General features: G+C 49.3%; 6 protein-coding genes across 6 annotated transcripts; 4 read left to right on the top strand and 2 right to left on the bottom strand.

The window, feature by feature from the left end:
• Positions 1-276: 276 nt before the first annotated feature.
• Positions 277-1401, bottom strand: FIESC28_08725 (uncharacterized protein; the record flags this gene model as incomplete). The annotated part of the gene is made up of 1 exon (XM_031162863.1): positions 277-1401. One exon carries the CDS (start codon positions 1399-1401, stop codon positions 277-279), a length of 1125 nt encoding a protein of 374 aa, XP_031013092.1.
• Positions 1402-1766: 365 nt separating this feature from the next.
• On the bottom strand, positions 1767-3638 carry FIESC28_08724 (uncharacterized protein; the record flags this gene model as incomplete). The annotated part of the gene is made up of 1 exon (XM_031162862.1): positions 1767-3638. One exon carries the CDS (start codon positions 3636-3638, stop codon positions 1767-1769), a length of 1872 nt encoding a protein of 623 aa, XP_031013091.1.
• A 956-nt stretch (positions 3639-4594) lies between these two features.
• On the top strand, positions 4595-5455 carry FIESC28_08723 (uncharacterized protein; the record flags this gene model as incomplete). The annotated part of the gene is made up of 3 exons (XM_031162861.1): positions 4595-4996; positions 5042-5344; positions 5429-5455. 3 exons carry the CDS (start codon positions 4595-4597, stop codon positions 5453-5455), a joined length of 732 nt encoding a protein of 243 aa, XP_031013090.1.
• A 2448-nt stretch (positions 5456-7903) lies between these two features.
• On the top strand, positions 7904-9379 carry FIESC28_08722 (uncharacterized protein; the record flags this gene model as incomplete). Its single annotated transcript, XM_031162860.1, has 1 exon — positions 7904-9379. One exon carries the CDS (start codon positions 7904-7906, stop codon positions 9377-9379), a length of 1476 nt encoding a protein of 491 aa, XP_031013089.1.
• A 717-nt stretch (positions 9380-10096) lies between these two features.
• Positions 10097-15107, top strand: FIESC28_08721 (uncharacterized protein; the record flags this gene model as incomplete). Its single annotated transcript, XM_031162859.1, has 6 exons — positions 10097-10578; positions 10627-11422; positions 12084-12328; positions 12375-12571; positions 12618-14870; positions 14923-15107. 6 exons carry the CDS (start codon positions 10097-10099, stop codon positions 15105-15107), a joined length of 4158 nt encoding a protein of 1385 aa, XP_031013088.1.
• Positions 15108-16772: 1665 nt separating this feature from the next.
• On the top strand, positions 16773-17682 carry FIESC28_08720 (uncharacterized protein; the record flags this gene model as incomplete). The annotated part of the gene is made up of 2 exons (XM_031162858.1): positions 16773-17157; positions 17204-17682. 2 exons carry the CDS (start codon positions 16773-16775, stop codon positions 17680-17682), a joined length of 864 nt encoding a protein of 287 aa, XP_031013087.1.
• Positions 17683-18440: the final 758 nt, after the last annotated feature.

Below are 18440 nucleotides of genomic sequence, written 5' to 3'. Positions count from 1 at the left end.
TTCGACAGATTTACGAGCATCAAGACGCAGGTACTGCATATCTACGTCAGGAATGGAGGAGACAACAAGCATACATCCGACAGAACAAGCATAGAGCCGAGAGTATAAGCACTCCAGTGGCGCACCCCCTGTAGAAAGAGCATCTCGATTGGACGCCTTCAATAACCGTAGGGGCAAATGACAGATCGAAATGCCGTACGCTTACTCTGAAACTTATGAAATGTCTCAGATCCATATCGGATTGCTTTTTGTCTATTATCTGACCATTTTCTTCGACTATATCAGATCGGACCTGTCACATTTCGTCGGCATCTTGCTAAACGTCTTTTTGCCATCGATGTCGATGCAGCACGACACATGCGCCTCTTCGGCTCCGAACAGCCCCGTCGAGAAAATAACCGTTGCAGAAGGCCCGCAGTGTGGTGCCAGATTTATCAGAAACGTCCAGTTCGTCTGCCTGCCGGTGAAGATATTGCCTGCAGACGTCATCCAGTCTTGCAGTTCCTGCATCTTTCGCATGTGAAGACTGAAACCCATGGGTTTGTTGGTGTATTCGTTGCACCAGTCTTTCCATGCTTGGTTGAAGGGGAGGCGGAGTTTGACTGTGAGGCTAGGCAGGTGGCGGTGGTGACGATGGATCGCGAGCAGGGTTTCTTTCAGTGCCGAAGATGAATTCTCGGCATAGTTCATGTCCATGTGGATCTGAAGTTCTCTCAACCGAGGAAATTCGTCCAGAACTCTTAGTCTCCCATCGCGTAGCCAAGCGTTATGTTCCCGAAAGAGGCGAATCTTTGTGATACTATCCAAATTGGCGGCACTAACAGGCGACGATTCCTTGAGTGGCAAGTGCTTACTCCGTCCGCGTCGACCATAAGTGACAGGCCAGTAGAACCGTCTCCGGAAAACGTTTGCCGCATACAAAATCTCGGTTGCCTCAGTGTTGACTCGCTTACACGTCTGAAGGATCTGCGGATGGATCTTGAGGTCCGAATCGTATAGTTCTTCAGCAAGTACGCGAAATTTCCCACTGGAGCACAGCACGGGAAGATTCTCGGAGACGAGAAGATGGTGATAAATGCCAAGGCGGACCTCAACCGGAAGCGACATAAAAAAAGAAAAGCCAGAAGCAAAGTTCTTAGTGGTGGGATTTGAGGGTGCGTGGACCAGGACTAGCGCGCCGTTCCGGGATGCGAGACGAGACTGGGTCTTGTAGGATCGGGAGAATTCAGTTTTCCGTTCCGACGACGACTCTAACTCTGGGGAGTAGCATCCGTCTACCAGTTGGATGTCATCCAGATGTGACGTGGTCCATGCTTGTGAGGTCAATTCAGGGACAGATCGGGATGGAACATAAAGATGCAGATTTCCATGGTTGGAGACAAAGTGAGATTGATGTTGCATTGCGGACTTTCCTTCTTTTTTGTTTGAAAATGCAAAAGTTCTTGGTCGGGTGAGATTGAGATTGCAGGATGGGCTGTGGTGAATATGATCTGTCAATTGTACAGTCATACTCTAGGCCATTGCGGATCATCTATCTTCCACTAGCCATTCACCAATTATCAACCCGGCATCAAATAATCCTTGTATGTCCATTCTATAACAGTTTCATTCTATAACAGAGTCTTGAATTATCGTAGGTAAACAGTAGTCATCAGGTCCACTATGTAAAGTCTAATGCAGTATCATCGTATCATAAATCCACTCTGCAATGTCCTTAACTCCATTCCCGCCGGTATCTATTCATGACAATATCGTACCCAGATTCTCTATTTGCGTCCTCGCTTACCGCGACCGTTGTCACCTTGGCCTCCAGGAGCTCCGTGCTTAGCGCGAGGTCGATCAGCCGTAACGTTAAGACCTCTAACACCCTTCAGACCCATCTTTCCAACGGTGCTCTTCTGTAGAGCTGGTACCTCAGGAGCGCCGAGGCCCTGGAGAGCGAACTTGTTGCCTTCGTGAACGAGTAGCGTCTTGTCCCATCGGAGAGCCTTCATGTGGCTGTTGTAGTAACCCAACCAGGCTTGGTAGACGCGAGCCTTGTCCTCATCTTCCATCTTGGAGGCGTGGTCGATGACGTCTTGGAATGGTGAGACGTCGGCTTCGCGGGGATTGAACTTGATCTCCTTGAGGGTGTAGGTAGGGAAGAAGCTCTCAGCCTCACAGACGATGAGGATACCTCGGCCGTCGGCGTCAGCACGGGCAGTTCGGCCTAGTCGGTGGATGTAGCTCTGCTTGTCGGCGGGAAGACCGACTTGGATGACGGTGGTGACACCAGGGAAATCCATTCCTCGAGCGACGACATCGGTGGCCACGAGAATAGCGTTGCGAGCAGTTCGGTACTCATTTGTGATTCTTGTGCGCTTGCTCTGCGTCATGCGGCTGTGTAGGACCGAGACTGGGGGCAGACCAGGCATAGTCTGAAGAAGGTCGGAGTAGAAGTCTGCCATCGCAGCGGTGGTCGCGAAAAGAATGGCCTTGAACTCCTTGCCTCGGGTGGCCTCCTCGCGCACGCACCCGATCATGGCGGCGGTGACATCTGCAAAGGTAGGAACCTTGATGAGATCTTGGGGAACGCGCTCGTGAGTGTTGATCTCGCCCTCGGGAATGGTCGAGATGAACTTGTACTGAGGTGAGCACACCAGCTCAGCAACCTGCTTGACGTGAGGAGCGATGGTCGCGGAGAAGAGCATGCCCTGTCGGTTGGTAGCCTCCTTGTTGGGAAGATGCGAAACGATGGAGCGAAGATCTCTGAGGAAACCCATGTCGAGAAGACGATCCGCCTCATCGAGAACCAGAGTATCAAGGTTGCGCAGAGAGTAAACAATCTCCTCGTTGGACAAGTGATCCAATAGACGACCAGGCGTAGCAATGAGGATCTCACAGCCGGCAAGAATACCCCTTTCCTCGCGGTCCTTGTTGGTACCTCCAATAGCAACCTGCACGCGATACTGAGGGAACTTCTTCAAGACCCTGGTCGCCTCAGCTGAAATCTGCTGCGCAAGCTCACGGGTCGGTGAAATGACGAGCAGCGAGATAGAACCCTTGCCACGGCCTTGGTTGATCATAGTCTGCAGCGCAGGCAGGAGGAAAGCCATTGTCTTACCCGTTCCAGTACGCGCCTGAACGAGACAATCGCTACGGTTAGGAGGAAGAAGCTCATCCAGAGTCTGGGCCTGAACAGGCGTCATGTACTCGAATTTCATGTCGTCTGTGATGGTGCGCACGATGGTATGGTCGACCTTCTTGTTCTCTAGAAGGCTTTCGAAGCGACGATTGCTAAAAGCGCCTGATTCCATGGCGGGAGCGGAAGCAGCCTTTGCAGGACTAAGAACTTCGATATCAACGGTTTCTTCCTTCTGCCGTTCCCTTTGTTCATGTATTCTTCTCTCAGGAAGTATATTGACGGGGTTGACCAGCTTGCCACCGATATGAACAGGTCTATCGCCGCCACCACGACTGCCACCGCGACTGCTACCGCCACGGCCACGACTGCCACCGCGACCGCCGCCGCGACCACCGCCACGACGTTTGTTGCCTTCCATCAGAAATGAAGAAGAATGGAATGAGTTGAGTGCTGTTAGTGAAGAAATGCGAGGTGAAATTCGCAGATGTGAGGTGTTGAGACGGAGATGTTGCATGTTTTCCGTTGTGAGATGAAAGGAGGGTTTGATATTGAGAAAAGTCTCTGCTCCTTTGTCCTACTTGCGCTAAACCATGTTTGGTGGCGACCAGTGACGCAGGGTCATGACGCTAGGCTTTGGTGGAGTTAGCGTTGCGGATGATAAGATAGGTCGATAGGGTAGGTTCAGCGCAAGACAGTGAGTGGTATCCAGTAAGTTATTCTAGAACAAACTCAAAGTGAATAAAATTTCATGGAAACAATCCAAGAGCATTTAAAGATACTCGAATCTGAGATAATAGTGTGAGAGAATCACCCGGTACTTGTTGAATATCGTAAAGGAATTTAGCGACAATCATCGAACGATTCGACCAATTGGACCCACGAATGCGCATCTGCTGCCCGGGCTTTTAGGTGGGGGATGGAAAAGATATTTGTCAAGCTAGGCTACTAGAATAAATTAGCCCAATGGCTAGTCTGTCCAGCCATAAAGTGACCAAATTATTTCGTCATCTATGATAATTCCAACGTTCTTTCCCAACAACGACGCACCAAATCGTCAAGTTAATACATGGACGACATGTTGAAACTGTCTTCCGTCAGCAAGAAATGCCAAGCACCATACGAAGATGCAAATCACTCGTAGGGACAGGGCACTGATTGCGCGATAAGAATGCATGTCAACGAGGTTAATGTTCGTTTCGGTTAAGCTCGCCCACTACTTCAAGAGCCGTTATTCCACTACCTCAGCTGCCCACCATCTGATTGGCTCACCGCGAATCCCCTCAGGAAAACACCTCCCTTTGCGGTCGTATTTCCGTCTCGGCAATTCACAAAGGACCCTGAGACTTTCCAGCCCTGTCGGATGCGACGTTGAGGCACGGACTGAGGTATATATGAGCTTATTCCTATTAACCTCAAAATCCCACCTGTTAAGCTTTGTCGGTCAATCTGTTCTGTCTTCTGTCTTCAATCATGGCGGTCGTTGTCATCATCCCTGGCTCTTTCGCTTCACCGACTCTCTACGAACCCCTCACCCAGAGCCTTTCGCGCGATGGGGTCGACTCTCGGATCGTGGATCTACCCTCCGTTGGACGGAAGGAGGGTCAAGAACCTGCTACCATGACCGATGATGTGAATGAGATCTCATCTGTGGTGGAGAAGCTACTGGAGGATGACAAAGACGTGGTTCTTCTGGCTCACTCATATGGCGGTGTCCCAGCGACTCAGTGTTTGGAGAAGCTTTCACAAAAAGCGCGACAAGCTGAAGGAAAGAAAGGCGGCGTGAGCAAACTTGTCTATTTGGCTGGTGTTGCGCTACCAGTCGGAGGATCAGTCATGTCTCTCCTTCAACCCCCAGAATTCCTCATCATCGAGGTAAGTTCAATCCTCCCATCTTCTCAATCAAGCTGACATTCTCAGGACGATTACATGACCCTCACACCCGAATCAGCACCCTTTGTCTACTCAGACTCCCCAGCCGAGGAAGCTCTGCGCCTCGCAAAACAAATGCCCCAGCACTCCACCGCATCTTACAAGGAAGCCCTTACATACCCCGGCTACCAAGACGCAGAAGTACACTACATCATCTGTGAAGAAGATAAACTTGTGTTTACCGAGTATCAGTATGGCATGATGGAGTTCTTGAAGGGTATGATGAGTGGGGAGGTTAAGGTTCATAAGATTAAGAGTGGACATACGCCGAATCTTACACAGCCTGATACTGTCAGTGGGATAGTTAAGAAGATTTTAGATTAAAGGCGCCAATACATGTCGTAATCGTTAAGTGCATCCCACATTACACAATAGTATGAGCCGTCCATCGCCGTCCAGTAGGCCTGCATCTCCGGAGTGCCTATGACTCTACCGTCCTGTGGAAAGTTCCCAGCAACCGCTCGAACTGCACCATGCTGGTGCCAAATCTGTACCATATTCCGCCAGCGATGGCCGGAACCAGTGGCACAATTTAGGCCATCGCACCAGAGAATGCGCTTTGTTGCTTTTCTGTTGAGAATGGAGTCTCGTTTGTGTCGGTAGCGCAGGTTGGTTAGCCAGCTTGTACTTAACGGCGAGCAGGCGGGGTAGCAGTTGATTCTAAAATCGAGGACAATGTGATTTTACACGCGTTTTCAGATGTAGATGGCATCGAAACGACGGCAGCTGTAAACATGATTGTTGCATGCAGTTGTGTCGTTGAGAAGCTCTACCAGAGGGTATTGGTCTGTTTTGTGTCGTTGCATAAAACAGTCGCATTCAGTGTCCGTGATTTTATCGACGATAGCATTGACTTGATCTGAAGCATGAACACACAAGTAGTCCAACCCTTCCAATTTCTCCCGCAAAAGCATTCGCAACGTTGCATTATCCAGGTGTTGCGGTCGGTCTATCTTCAACATAGAAATAGTCTTGATGCCATGAACTTGGGGCACACAGGAGTATTCAAGAGAAACATGGCACCCATTTAGACAGTCGAATGTGTCATCCAAGTGACCCAACCGCCTATCGTCTGCATCAACAATCCGAAGGTCCATATAATCGCCATAACTCCAATGATCCTTCCCAAAATCAGCCTCCAGCCTAGCATGCTCACACAAAGCGAAATACCCTTTCTGTCCCATACATGAGCGATCCCAACGCCCGGCAAAGAAAAATCTCGGATGGACTTTTGCGCATGGCCGGCACAGCTTCGGTTTCCACAACTTAGTAAACTTCCTAATAAACCTTTGGTAGTCGCTGAAGAGGGGAAGGCAATTTTTGCAGAGGGATTGGCGGGTGAATTCACGTCTTATGACTGCTAGGTGGTCGTGTGTCTGTGGGGGAAGTAGGTGCGACTTCTGCCGAGTTCGCATAAACTTCATGGGTTCGTGTAAGACTGATTTGAATACAAAGTCGGAAGCGAGGTTGTGAAAGGCGCGGCATGTTTGACGGAGGATGTAGAGCGAGCCATAGGGGAGTTGGTGCATGATCAAGATGATGATCTCGTCTGGGAAGGACAAGATGTTCTTTGAAGACTTCCGAATGGCTGTTAAGGGGTCTTCTAGGATCTTGCCATGTTGAGCCATATCTGGTTCCAGGATGGGAATGACATGGTTCTTTGCTTTATCTTTAGGACGCCTTACGAACAGATCCCAGAAACCCATGACGTCTACGCACCCAATTGCGTAATGGGAACCTAGCGTGAAGGCAGGCTTTTGGATGACACAGCTATGGACCTTCATCTTGCTCCTGTAATTATTAACCGAGTATTTGTGTGAGTTTCATAAGCGTAACTCAATATGGAACACACTCCATGGTGAAGCCAATACTGATAGCCCAAGCGATGAGGCTAACTAATTACCATGCACCAGGCTATGCTTACTCACTCAGCCTACATCATCATTGGACCTACAAATGACCAGGCAATCCGTGCGAGGGTGGACCAATATGAGTTGACCACCTGTCCCGAGATCAAGCCAGGACCCGAACAGATAAATACCACTCGTGTAACGTTGCGCGCTTGGAACCGTATTCATCCCGTCCATACGCGCGAGGAAGAAGATGCCGTCGAATCATCTGACCGAAGTTCACGCAATGAGCCACGCGGCGCTTGTTGCACGAACCACAAGGCAAGAGCGATGAGTCGACTCGCCGCCACCAAAACTCTGTCTCAGATCCTGACGACTCTTAATTTTGCTCACCACTTAGACTTTCGTGGAATTCTGCAAAATTCTTCCAACCCAGAAAGTCAATCAGTATAATGTACGCAGTGAGGCGAATGGGCGGGGTGATGGATGAGGAGCCCTAATCTGAACTTTACTTCACATGATATGAGGAGACGTCTCCCCTCGCCTTGGAATATAACAAGACGAAAGTCCTTTTTTAATGTTACACACTGAATTTCGACTTTGATGGTGATATTGTCTTTATTTTGATCGTGTTTGTATCACCAATAAGAAACATCTTCCAATATGTGGTCATGTTTGCCTCCATCCACTCTCGGTGCGTTTGTACCTTGATCTCTTGCCTCACCAAATATGAACGTACCATTCTGATGCAGTTGCCTTATTGTGATGGAGAAGCCCTGTTTGTGCAGGTGCAGTCGCGCGTGACCATGGTACCCCTCGTGTAACCTTCCCAACTCAAAGCTGGATGTGATGCAATGCTCTGCCTCCTCTGAACTCTGTTTCCTTCCCCCATAAAAGGCGCCCGCGACCTTCTCTCCTTTCCTCGAACAAACCTCCCTCCTTCACCTAGAACCTTTGCCACGAGACTCTATACGCGCACTCAGCATTTACACCCAGCAAAATGGACAAAATCGCCGTCGACATCTGGAAGCAGGACATGCCTTGGTTCGACAAGTACTTCAAGGGCATCGAGTGGAAGCGCAGCACCCCTCAGCGCGTCCTTCGCGGTATCGCTCTCGAGCCTGGCGTCATCCAGCATCTTCTCATGCCTTCCAAGCACGAGAAAGACGACAACCCCTGGCCCGAAACTCAAGTCGTCGGCATCGAAATCACACGCGGATCTGGTCACGATCACAACTCTGCGATCGGCATCTTGTACGAATCCGCCGTCAAGGTCTTCCACGCGCAGCCTATCCGCCTCTTCCTCCACGGCTTTTACCTGTGCGACGATGAGCTCGAGCTCTGGATTTTCGACCGTGTTCGTCTTTACCGGTCGGGAATTCAGCACAACGTCCCCTTCGACCAATTCAAGAACGACTACATGAACATGAACGACGCGCAACTGGGTCTCAACCCGATGATTTTCTACAACGCTCAAAAGGCCCAGTATGTGATCGTCAAGGGCCAAGAGGTGGAAACATGCGACGACAAGGCCGATCCAGGCGCTACCTACAAACTGTGGCTGGACAAGAGCCCCCTCACCTGTCCCCAGGAGATCGTCAGCGACGGACCGACTGTCTATAGAGCAACAAATGAAGACAAGAAGGAAGTTATCGTCAAGTTTTCCCTCCGCGACGAGTCGAGCCGCAAGGAGGAGACATTTATGAAGCGAGTTACCGAGCTCAACATTTGGGGCGTCAACCAGCTCATCGCCCAGCGACGTCTCGAGACGGAGAAGTACCTCACAGCATGTGTCGTCATCTCCCCGGTCGGGAAGCCTGTCGTCGAATACCGAGGTGCCTTCGAGTTGATCACCTGCATACGAGATGCCATCAAGGCGCACCGTAGCCTTTACCTCGACGCCGAGATCCTCCACCGAGACATTTGTCCCGGCAACTTCATGATCAGCAAGACGCGAGGAGATAGCAAGGATAAGCCTCATGGATTTCTCATCGATCTCGACAGCGGCAGGGATCTCCGCGTTCCTCTTGAAGGACCCGTCCACGACATGATCGGCACCAAAGCCTTCATGGCCATTGATGTCGCCCGCCGCGAAGATAACTTTATCCTCCATACTTACCGACACGACCTAGAGTCATTCTTTTACTGTTTCATGTGGCTCGCCATCGCCGAACACGGAGAGCTATCACCCGACAGCCGCATCTGGCGCTGGAACAAGGACAATAGCGGCAACGTTCGAAGCGCCACCCAGAAGATCGACGATATTTCCAACGACGACAAATTCGACGCCATTGTTTCCGAGTTTGCGCCGGCCTTTAGCTCCTCCAAGAAGTTGGCATATGCCCTACGCAAGATCCTGTTCTTCCCTGACGGAGAATTCTACTTGGGCACCAAGACCTCAATCGAGGAGACGAACAAACTGTACGATGCAATGATCGAGGCATTTAACCAAGCGGCATCCACCAATCTCTCATGAAGTGTAAGTAAATCGGACAGAACAAGGCGTTTGGTATGGGAACAGTATTGCTTGTCCGGTTATGAACATGGACAGTTGAATATTGCTACTCTAGATCGATGGTCACAATGGAAAAAGAAACGAAAAAAGGAGGAAAATGATCATTTAGGTACTGAATATATTTTGCTCTGTGTATTTTGTCAGGTCAATTGAGAGAGTGTCGATTGCATCAGTGCAGGGAGTCAATTAATTTGCAACCGTCGGAACCTTTGAAGAACCCGACACATCGGTATGAGATTGTCGTCCGCCAATCATAAAACATCAATTAATCCTCGAGTTCGGATCCTTCACGATCCCCTGAACTAAAGGGTTCTAGTGTTGATTAGCGCTCTCCACCAAAGGAGTTCGTATTCGCTTTTCAGGCTAAAAGATCTGAAATTCTTGATAAGCGAGGTTTGGGTCTAGTAGGAATTGTCGTCCATATTAAAATGGTCAGGTTTCCTCTTGTTTGGTAGACTGTAGGAACTGGCATCCTTTGTTGGCATTGAAGATTTTGCTGGTAGACTGCAGCCATGTTGAAGGAAATTTTGTACGGTGTCGCAGGCTTCGTCCTGTTTGCGTATACGTTAGAATGGATGTTTTCTCTCTTTGACGATCCAAGGGAACCGAAGCGGTTGCAAAGTAGTATACCGCTCTTTGGTCATTTATTGGGCATGATGAAGTATAGTTCTGGCTATCATGGAATCACCAGGTACACCACCCTCCAAACCTCCCCATGAACCTCTTGCTTATATTTGCCGCAGCAAGCAAGCAGACCAAGAAATTTACACAGTCGCCATCTTCAACACCAAACTCTACGTCGCAAAAACAGCTCGTCTCATCCCCCTCATCCAAAGATCCAAGACTCTATCTTTCAGACCGTTTATGCAAACTGCCGCCAAGCACATGGGTGATGCCAATGCAGCGACTTATGAAGTTTTCGGGGGTGATTTTACGGATACGTTTAGTCATGCTCATAAAAGTAGTCTTGCCCCCGGTGCCAATTTGGATGCGCAGAATTTGAGAATGGGTGATAGGGCGTTGATCGATGTTGAGGAAGTGATGGGGAAGAAGGTGAAGCTGTTGGAGTGGGTGAGATATACCGTTGTTCAGGCTAGTGCTTGTGGCATTTTGGGCGTTGAGCATCCTTTTAGAGATCCTAAGATTGATGAAGCTTTTTGGTAAGTCACCCACTCACTTCACGAGTTGGGGTAGCTGACAAGGTGCAGGAAATGGCAGGATTATATGCCTCTTCACCTCATCGGTCTCGACATCACAGGCAAAGGCTACAAAGCGCGCGAAATCGTCTTTGACGCGTTCAGAAAGTATAACAAGAACATCCCCTCCGATGTCTCAGCTGTATACATGGCTCGTCAACGAACGATGCAAGAAGTAGGTATTGACGAGGATGATGTTTGCAAGCAGCAAGCCACTTTTGGAACTGCTGCTTTCGCGAACACGGTGCCTATTCTTCACTGGACTATCTACGAACTCTTCTCTAGGGGAGAGTTGCTTGAGGAGGTCAGGAGGGAAGTTATCGAGAATGCTGTTACTGGAAACAAAGAGGATGGTTTCGTTCTGGATGTTGCGAGTTTGAAGACGAAATGTCCTTTGCTATTGAGTGTTTATCAAGAAACACAGCGAACGAGACATGTTCACGCGAATATCCGAAAAGTCACACACGACACTCTCCTCGACGACAAGTATCTTCTGAAAGCAGGCCAATTCGTCATGATGCCCGGCGAACCCATCCACACCAACACAACAACCTGGGGTCCCTCTGCCGAAACATTCGATCCTTACCGTTTCGTCAACCAGAAGACTGCATCAAGCAGCTTTGTCGCTTGGGGTGCACCGCCGCATTTATGTCCCGCGAGACAATTTGCTACGACTGAGATTATGATTGTTGTTGCGCTGTTGGCTGTTAGGTGTGAGTTGAAGGCAGAGTGGGCGAGGAGCCCAAGTTTGAATACGGGAGATATGGCGACTATTTATACACCGAAGAAGGATACTGAGGTTGATGTTGTAAGAAGAGGGGAGTGGGATGGGGTTTGGAGGTTGGAGATGGGGGAGAGTAAGACGAGGGTTTCTCTTGCTTCTGGATGAGTGGTGATGTTGGATGAAGCCATCACGTCATCGTGCATACTGAGCATTTAGACAATAGATTCCATAAGATTCCCACATGACATATTCTTAATTGGATTAGAGAATTGATCCCCAAACAAGATGTATTATACGAAAACTACTCGGGTAATCCGTCCCCCATGAGTCACTCAAAGTAGGGTCTCACAATGACTCCATTCCTAAATGCTTACCACAACGATTTCTCCATCTCGGTAACCGACCATCCCCGAAGTCAGGCGGCCTCAAATATCTCCTCAAAATGAAACATGACACCAATCAACTATTCGTAGGTAGTGAAACGCAGTTTTGGTAAGGCTGATTTGTGATTCCAAGACTGCGCCTCAATTGACCTGTCCCACTTTTTGGGGCTGAGGCCTTCAGCTTTTCGGTGAGGGGTCAGGTCAGGTCAGCAGCAGCTTGACTTGCCTTGGTCATAGGGCTGGTTGCCTGTTGAGCAACAGTAAGCGGGCGTTTTGTTTCAACCTCTTCGAATATATCACACTTCTTTGTCGCTCCATCTCAATCAGTTTCCTTCTCGATCGTGTTTTCTTCATTCAACTAGGGCACCATGGCCATCGATCAAGATCTCCCTCACAAAATGAGAGACGTCTCACTATCAGAGCCGACACAGAACGGCGTATCCAAGACTGGCCTCCTCTCAGAAAGTGAAAGCGAAGCTTGGCAGAGAGCTATAGAAAAGGTTGTCAGATGCGTTGTCTCGGTCAAGTTTTCGCATCCGTATGCGTTTGATACCGAGATTTCCAAGACCAGTGAAGCAACCGGCTTCATTGTTGATGCTGAGCGAGGGTAAGCCTCCTACGACGTCTGTGATGATTGAAGCTGATGAGAGTAGTCTTGTTCTCACAAACCGCCATGTCGTCGGCCCCGGACCGTTTTCGGGGTACATCGTCTTCAATAACCAGGAAGAAGTCGAGGTTCATCCCATTTATCGCGATCCGATTCATGACTTTGGGTTTCTCAAGTTTGATCCTAAAAAGGTCAAGTATATGCAGCTCACCGCCATGCAACTGCGCCCCGATCTCGCCAAAGGTAAGTCTCCAGATTTTACCATGAAACCCAAGCTGACATGAGACAGTCGGAACTGAGATCAAAGTCATCGGTAACGACAGCGGTGAGAAGCTGGGTATCCTATCAGGCTTCATCAGCCGCTTGGACAGAAACGCTCCCATTTATGACGGATACATGGACTTCAACACATGCTACTACCAAGCCAACGCCTCTGCATCAGGTGGCTCCTCAGGATCTCCCGTCGTCAATGTCGATGGTCATGGTATTGCGCTTCAAGCAGGTGGTCGCACTGATGGATCGACAGATTACTTCCTCCCTCTCGACGGCCCGTTACGAGCACTAAAGCAGATCCAGAATGGCGACAAAGTGAAACGAGGAGAGATCCAAACTGTTTTCAAGCTCAAGCCCTTCGACGAGTGTCGAAGATTGGGCCTCAGTTCAGAATGGGAGAGCGTTCTGAGAGAATCCTTCCCTGGACAAGACAACCTCATCGTCGCATGCGACGTTCTCTCCGAGGGACCATCGGACGGCAAATTGAAAGAGGGCGATATCCTCATCAAAATCAACGGCGAACTCGTCACCCAGTTCCTCAGATTAAACACCTTTTTCGACGAAAACATCGGTCAGACACTCCGCTTCCTCGTCCAGAGAGACGGCGAAGATGTAGAGGAAGAAATCACAGTCCAAAACCTCGACGAAATCACACCCAGCCGTTTCGTCACCGTCGGCGCAGGCTGTTTCCACGATTTATCCTACCAAATCGCCCAGCGCTACGTGCTTCCCTGTCGCGGCGTGTATGTCTGCAAAGCAGGACCTTTCCACCCAGCGCATGACAATTATTTCATGGTCGACAGCGTAAACCACAAGAAGACACCCAATCTGGATGCTTTCGTGCAGGTCGTGAAGGATATTCCCGACAGAGCGCGCGTGGCGATCAAGTATTGGCATGTTTGGGAGCGACATACTATGCGCACGGCGGTTGTACGGATTGATAGACATTGGTTTCAACGGATGAAGATGTTCACGCGCAATGATGACACGGGCCATTGGGATGTTGAACTCCTCGCTGAGCCGTTACCTGCGGTTAGACCAGCGAAGTTAAGTGCTTCGTTTGATACCCTCGAGCACATCCCTTTGAGAGCTGTGGCAGATATTGTGAGGAGTTTTGTGCACGTCAAATTCTCAGCACCTGTTCTCATCGATGGACAATCTACACGTGTCCATCTTGGCATGGGACTTGTTATTGACGCCGATTGCGGTTTCGTGATTATTTCGCGTACGACTGTGCCGACAAAGCTGTGCGATATTGAACTCACTTTCGCAGATTCTGTTCTCATTCCCGGAAAAGTCGTGTTCTTACATCCTGCGCATCACTACGCGGTCATTCAGTACGACCCAAGTCTGATGGATGCGCCCGTGAAGAGCGCAAAGTTCAGCACAGAGCGCATCTCACAGGGCGCGTCAACGTTCTTTGTTGGACATAACGATTGTGAAGAGATGGTTTATGCCTCGACGTCTGTTACCAAGGTCATTCCCTTGGAGCGAGAGCCACCGAACCCGCCCAGAGGCCGTCCTGTCAACGTCGAAAGGATTGACATCGAGACAAGAATCGGTACCCATTGTGGAAGTGGCGTTCTTGTCGCTGAAGATGGTTCCATCCAAGCTCTTTGGGTCGTTTACGAGATGGATGATCTTGATGAAGCCTGCTTCGGACTCGGCTCCCAAGCCATTGCTCCCATCGTGGAGAAATTGAGTCAGGGACTTGTTCCCAGCCTTCGAAGCCTCTCCGTTGAACTCGCGCCAGTCACCATGATCGAGGCGCGCGTCATGGGCGTCTCAGAAGAGTGGATAAGCCAAGTCCAAGCCAAATCCTCCGACCGTCGCCTCTTTATGGTCAAACGCGCATCGAGCCGGCTCCCCGATGCCCTAGAAGTAGGCGATGTTCTCCTCAGCCTCGACGGCAAACTCGTCACGCAATTCTCCGACGTGGACTCCATGTACTGGAAAGACACTCTTGATGTTGTGGCTGTGCGAAGCGGTGAACAAATCAGTTTCAAAGCGCAGACCGTGTTGGAAGATGACTTTGAGATATCGCGTGTCATCAACTTCTGCGGTTTGACGGCTCAGAAACCTCATCGGACAGTACGACAGTGCATCAAGAAGTTGCCGAGTGAAGTTTATATCACAAGCTGGTTGATCGGTTCACCATCGAATTTGTACGACATTTACGCGACGACGTTTATTACGCATATTGATAACAAGCCTACGCCGGATCTTGAAGCGTTGAAGAACGTGGTGGTTAACATTCCTGACAGGACATGTAAGTTCTCACTTCTTTACTACTCCCACACAACCAGCTGACAATGATGCAGACTTCAAGATTAAAATGACGGATTACTCTGGTAGTCCCTCCGTCATTACCATCAAGAAAGATGAACGATATTTCCCTACTGCCGAGTGGGTTCGTGATGAAGCGCATGCCGAAGGGTGGAAGAGAATTACATACGAGAATGGTGAGGTTATTCAGGGTGAGGGACTTTATGGAATCTTGCTGTAGGTGGATTATGATGTTATGAGTAATGAATATTTTGGGAAATTGTATTATAAATATCTCCTTTCATATACCGCTACAAATACAGTAGGATCTTACTTCTCCCATCGATGAGTCGGGGTCCATGTGCGACCGCTGTCCTGACGGGAACACGATATGACTGTTAGCCTCCAATCTTATCTGACATAAAGTTCGAAGCCAGTAGTGTGATTAAAATTGAATTCTATTAAATACAAGTTTGTGAGTGTCTCTACGGATCCGTCATTGTTAAAACCTGGATAGTCGTGTGCGATCAGTGTTCAGGGTATGCTGAGGTGAGCCTTTTTGTCAGCGCATCGTCAGCCGTATATAATTTAGAACAGCAAACTCTGTTTCAACAATCACAGCTCCGCTGAAAATAATCGGTCTGGTGGTCTAGTGGTATGATTCTCGCTTAGGGTACACCCTACAGCACAGCTTGCGAGAGGTCCCGGGTTCAATCCCCGGCCAGACCCTTTCTTTTGCTCTTGATGCAATCTGTTCTTTTTGTCTCAGTTGTGGAGATGGGTTCTTTTTGTGGCTTGACGCTAGGGAGAGAATTGGAGGGTAGGGTGGGGAACTTCACACAAGATACGAGATTGAGTAAGATGAGAGAGGGTTCACAACTCTCTAGACTTAACGAAATGATTAAGTCTTAGGCCTTGGGTCGGTAAGCTGGGATTCAATGGGGAAGAAACTTATTTTAATGCTGTTTGCTCTGGTTCGTGATGTTGGGATTGAATGAGGTTGTCACATTCCAAGACATTCTCTGAGACAGAGACCCCATTGCTTGGATAGCGCGGTTCAATTGTCTCAGTTAACAACTACTTGTCTAAGAGAATGGGGTCGCTGCAATCCCTCAGCTTTTGCATGCTTTTCGCATTATTACGTTGTTCATATCAAGTCCAGACGTCAATGTGGTTGTGTTCCTCATGCATGCCCACAGGAATGTCCACTCAGTTCTGACGGATCCGTCGACTCGCATACCTGAGACATTCCAGAACAACCATCAAACCCGCCACCCGGAGTAGACTGTTCCTGCATGTATGCGCTGATACTCCATTCCTGCGGCACAAGATCTTGTCCAGGAACAAGGGTCCACGACCACCTGCAGACTTTCATCCACCCATCACAAAATGACCGATCAGCAAGACTGCCGTCAGAGGCACAGCAGATCTCTCAATGAACCAACATGCATGAGATCATTAAGGGTCCAAGTCCCTGCAAGCCTGTTCCTGGCCCTGACATGAATCCACAGAGGCACAGTAATCTGACGTATCAACTTCACGATTGATGTATCCGGATCTGGCTGCTTCAACTTTATCGGAATCGATCGACAAGCCACAAAGTCTCTTCTAGGAATAGCTTCATACCAGATATAAAGTGTAAGTCTAACCTTATGCTCAGCACATCGCTAAGAAACGTGATTGGCGCTGGTGGCAAGGGGAAATGGGAAAGGGTACTGATCTAATTGATGCGTTGAGGATCGACGGTATGGAGGTGGCTTCAATCGTGCTTGGGCGAAACTCAACTTTGGTCTGGACTTTGAGAGACAATGAACTGGAATTGTATAAAGACACAAGTCGCGTCCGTGCAATCCCCGGACCTTCTCAAGCCAAATCGCCTCAGTCGTCAATCCAATACCCAGCAACCATGAGATTCTCCCTACTCGCAGTCGTCACGCTAGTGACAAGCTCCATCGCAGCACCCACCGAAAACTCCCTCGCCGTCCGAGAATCCCATCTCGTCGACGCGGAAGGCAAACTCAACGCCCTCGCATTCGATCTCGACGGTTTCGTCACCGACCCCGAGGCCCAAAAGGCTACCACAAATGCCAAACGCTCCAAAGAGGAGCCTCTGGCTAAGACTTCCGTGATCAAGCACAAGTCACGAAAGGGCAAGAAGAAGCCTTACAAGAAACATCCCAAGAGACTTATCAGTCTCAAGATTTCTTCAACTGGCTTCAAGAATGGTGGTGAAATTGTCAAGAGCTTGGATAGTGCTTTTGACGAAATCGCTCCCCATACTGACAAAACCGGTATGTCTTTCTCTTACTTCTAGCAGACAAATACTAATGATCATAGATGGCATTCTTGCTCAAGTCCAAGCTGGAAAACTATCCCAGGCAAAGGGCATGACCCAAGCCCTCAAAGAAGTCTCCGCCATCCGCACCATCCTCTCTGGTCCCCTAAGCCAACTGTCCGCCACCCGTAACCTCAAATCTCTCGACATCACCCCCACACAGCGCAACCTAATGATCGAAAACATCGATGATCTCCTCACGGAGATTATCCGCATGATCGATAATTTCCTGCGCTCTCTCGACCCCAACCCTGGGCTAAACGCCTCGTTACATCCTCTGATGAACGTCCTTACAAGTATCCTGCAAAGTCTTGCTACTCTAGACAATCAGAAGCTTGCCCCTGAAATTCGAGATCTGGTTGGAAAGATTCTAAAGGAGCAGGCTGCCGACAATGATGGCAGTGGTCTTACCGTGTTGTTGAGTGGAATCGAAAATATTCTGTTGAGTTTCTTTGGTAAACTCAAGACCCTTGACATATGATCATGTCTTTCCTTTGTTCAACGATCTATGATATCACACTCTTTCATTAAGCCTGGGTTGGAGTTTTGGCGTACACACTCTCTGTCTGTAGTCTCTTAGTTCTCAAAATTCTACAAGTTATTCTCATTCTACGCTCGTATAACATTCTCCGGGTCATGTCACAATCTAGCACTGATGGTCTAGCTATCCCTGTACCCTAGCCTAGTAACCCGCTTATGGTGTCCGTCAACATGCTTGTCAATACGCGGCCCGGGGTGTCCATCGCCAAGATACCCTTGACGGATGATACGTATCATCCAAATACCAGTGGGGGCTAATATCATATGATCCCGTCCATCAACAGAACCAACAACCAACAACCAACAGGCGGTGAGCCCCAGACGACCCCACGGATACGACACATCGGCCCGGTAAGGGGATATCACTCCGAGGACTGCATTATCTACAACCGCGTATCTTCTACATGCAACGAAGGGTCCAAAGGATCATTCAACGCGGGGGACTTCTCACATGCAGGGTTCTAGATAGCAGCCCAGTTTTTCCAAGAGTGGCTTGCGGAATTTTTATCTCACCAGTCTGTGTCCTCCCTGTCTACCCGTTGTCACGACCCGAGTGGTGTAGCATCGCGTCTCGCGCTACTACGGTGGGATACGGGTATCCAAATCCACTACAATGGTGGGATGAGTGCAACTCTGGACGTGTCAAAATTAAGGTTAGTCGCGCACGAATGAGGAAAACGTGGTGAGTTCGGATTTGTT

Source organism: Fusarium coffeatum (genome assembly GCF_003316985.1).
Source record: "Fusarium coffeatum strain FIESC_28 chromosome Unknown BRIP53273_contig_210, whole genome shotgun sequence".
Lineage (NCBI taxonomy): Eukaryota > Fungi > Ascomycota > Sordariomycetes > Hypocreales > Nectriaceae > Fusarium > Fusarium coffeatum.
Note: the sequence above shows the minus strand (reverse complement) of the source record. Positions and strands in the feature narration are given on the sequence as shown.